Source organism: Uloborus diversus, chromosome 6 (assembly GCF_026930045.1).
Source record: "Uloborus diversus isolate 005 chromosome 6, Udiv.v.3.1, whole genome shotgun sequence".
Classification (NCBI taxonomy): domain Eukaryota; kingdom Metazoa; phylum Arthropoda; class Arachnida; order Araneae; family Uloboridae; genus Uloborus; species Uloborus diversus.
In genome coordinates, this window is record NC_072736.1 from 59,982,683 (window position 1) to 59,985,318 (window position 2,636).

Sequence of the window (2,636 nt, forward strand, 5' to 3'; positions counted from 1 at the left end):
TGATACAACTATGCACAATTTTTCGGCACTGATTCCTACCATTCAGGGGCCAAAATCTTTCTCTTACAAAATATAATAAGGACTGTGGTCCAACATGTAAATTTTTTACGTGAAAATGCTTTATAATAATTTGAGTTAGCTTGTGCTTAGCAGGGAGTATCGCAGGATGCTTTTGAGAATAACAGAGGTTCGAATTTCTTAAACGACCACCTACTCTAAGGACGTTATTTTTATCTAAGAAGGGGTTTAGAGATCTTAATTTACTATTACCTGTTACGAAATTTCCCTTTGATAAGTTCGTTATTTCCGTTTCGAATTCTGTCCTTTGAACAGCCTGAATAAGAAATGTTTCCGCCTTCATTAACTCTTGCGTCTTGATTGGGCCAGATGTTCTTTGATCTGGGTACCTGCAGTTTTGAATAAATCTAAACATAAAACTTAGAGTTCTCACAAGTTTTGTAAAGTTATTAGAGATTCCTAGAATGTCATTAAGAAATGAATTGTTATCTATCGTAACAGTCAATGAAATGTTCGATAGTTCATTAGGAGTTTGTCTCTCAGCTTCAATCTTGTTCCCCGAGTGTCTCCTAAACTCTTGAGAGTATTCTGCAACATCAGCTGGGGTGCAGATCTTAACAGTTGACAGTAGGATAGCTTTACGACTTGAAAATAAACAAGTGTCTCTGTTCTTCCCCCGCTCGAGTGAGGGGTTTTCAACACCTGTATTGCTTGAGGCAAATTGTGGAGAAAAAATTGCGCTTCGTTTGCCATGGGGGTTGAGGATGAATGCATGGGAATTTCCGGTCGAGCTGTCCTTGTGTAATAAAGAGTGGTGCCTTTGTGAGCACTGTCGGCAGCTGTTCTTAGATTTGCAATCTTGTACTCGGTGAGATAATCCAAAACAATTTAAGCACAAATTGTTTTTCCGCACTAGGTCATACCTTTGTTTGACATTTAGACGCTTGAATTCTTCACAATTATGCAGATTATGTGAATCACTGCACAATTTACAACTGTTCAATGGCAATGGCTTATTTACACTGCTTATAGATGTTTTTTGGATTAATCTGGGTTCTATTTGTGAAGTGTATTGAATTTGAGAGTTCTCCAAAAAATGATGCCTCTTTTCTAAGAGTTGAACAAAATTGCTCCATTTTGGGAGGTCTGTAGAGGTTAAGGACATCTCAAATTGTTTTCGTGATTCTGCATCCACCTTTTGAAGAAATATGTTGAGGAGTAAAACGTCTGTAAAATCATTACATTGCAGATCCATTTGCCGGAGTGCACGCAGATGCTTATGAATCTTGTCCACAAGATTTCTCAGCTCATCTGCAGACTCATGAGTAATTTTCTGGATGTTTAACAGCTCTTGTATATGACTGTTCACAATTAGTCTCTTATTTTCGAACCTCTCAGTCAAGGCCTTCCACAGGGACTGGTAGGTATCATCTATTGTTTCTATTTCTTTGGCGCGGCCGATAAGTGATGATTTCAGGTAATACAGTTTTTGTGAATCTGAGAGGGAAGAGTTGCTATTGATGATGGAGTTAAATTGTTCTTTGAAGAGGAACCATTCTTCATATTTACCGTTAAATTTTGGAAGTGATATTTCGGGAAGACGGATACTGATTGTTGAGTTAGGTGATGCATCATTAAAGGAGCGGGAACTATTGTTGTTGAGCTGCTTGAACTTGCGCTTGAGGGCGACTTCTATTTTTTCTAATTCTTCTTCGAGTTCAGTGAAAATCTGTTCATTTTCGTCCAATTCCTCATCCTTTAGCACTGAATAGTAACCCAATTTCAGCTGCTCGAATTTGTCTTTTAGAGCTTGCACATGTTCAAGTTTGCATTCGATTTCCGTAGAGTCCATATCACTTCCTATAAATGATAGCAACCGCGTGACTTGTCCTTTGAGACCTCCTCGTCTGCGGTTTAAAATGTTGAGGTCCGTCATCTCGTTAAGCAGAAAGTCCGCTAAGAAATCAAATACGCTGATTCTCATCCGGCTCGACGGACCAAAAATGAAGCCGCCTGGCTTCAGGGGGAAAAACTAATTTTCCAGCAGTGGACTGTATATTGAGAATGTTGACTGCATTGATGAGTCGTGGTTAAAACAACAAACAATTAAATTTATTTACAATTAGAGTATGAGCATAATATTAAAGTAAGACTAGGATACGCATGTATCCTTGCAAAGGATTGGGAGCGAGAGCCCTATGGCTGCATCCGCTAGCTACCACGTTGGAAGTGCATCTCCGAGGGGTGGTTTCCCACGCTCCTCTCACAATGGGGGCTTTAGGGTTGCTTGGCAAAGCCAAGAGCCAAGACCCCAAGCGTTGCTCCTTATCGCTCGGGGACCCGCGCTGAGGCGTTAACAAAACCTTTGGTGGAGCTGTTTCAGCTCTTTCGTCATACATCGGGAGCATCACCAAGAACTGTGGAAGAGTAGATTACATTTCTGACTGTTATCGCAATTTTTCCTAAAAAGTCTTAAAGGGTGCAAAGACATGGTAGCAGCATCGTTATAGATGTGGTCAAAATCTCAGGAAATATTCCATTGCCTGTCCAACTCAGCAGCTTTTGGGGATCTTCAAGAAACAAACTGATGTTACAAAAGTTCATTGCTGATACAGTGA

At 40.1% G+C, this 2,636-nt stretch overlaps 1 protein-coding gene across 1 annotated transcript; it reads right to left on the reverse strand.

The window, feature by feature from the left end:
- Positions 1-360: 360 nt before the first annotated feature.
- Positions 361-1,954, reverse strand: LOC129224773 (uncharacterized). The gene is made up of 2 exons (XM_054859321.1): positions 1,261-1,954; positions 361-407 (listed from the first exon to the last, which is right to left on the reverse strand). The coding sequence occupies exons 1-2, from the start codon at positions 1,952-1,954 to the stop codon at positions 361-363; spliced, it is 741 nt and encodes a 246-aa protein (XP_054715296.1).
- Between the last annotated feature and the right edge of the window lie 682 nt (positions 1,955-2,636).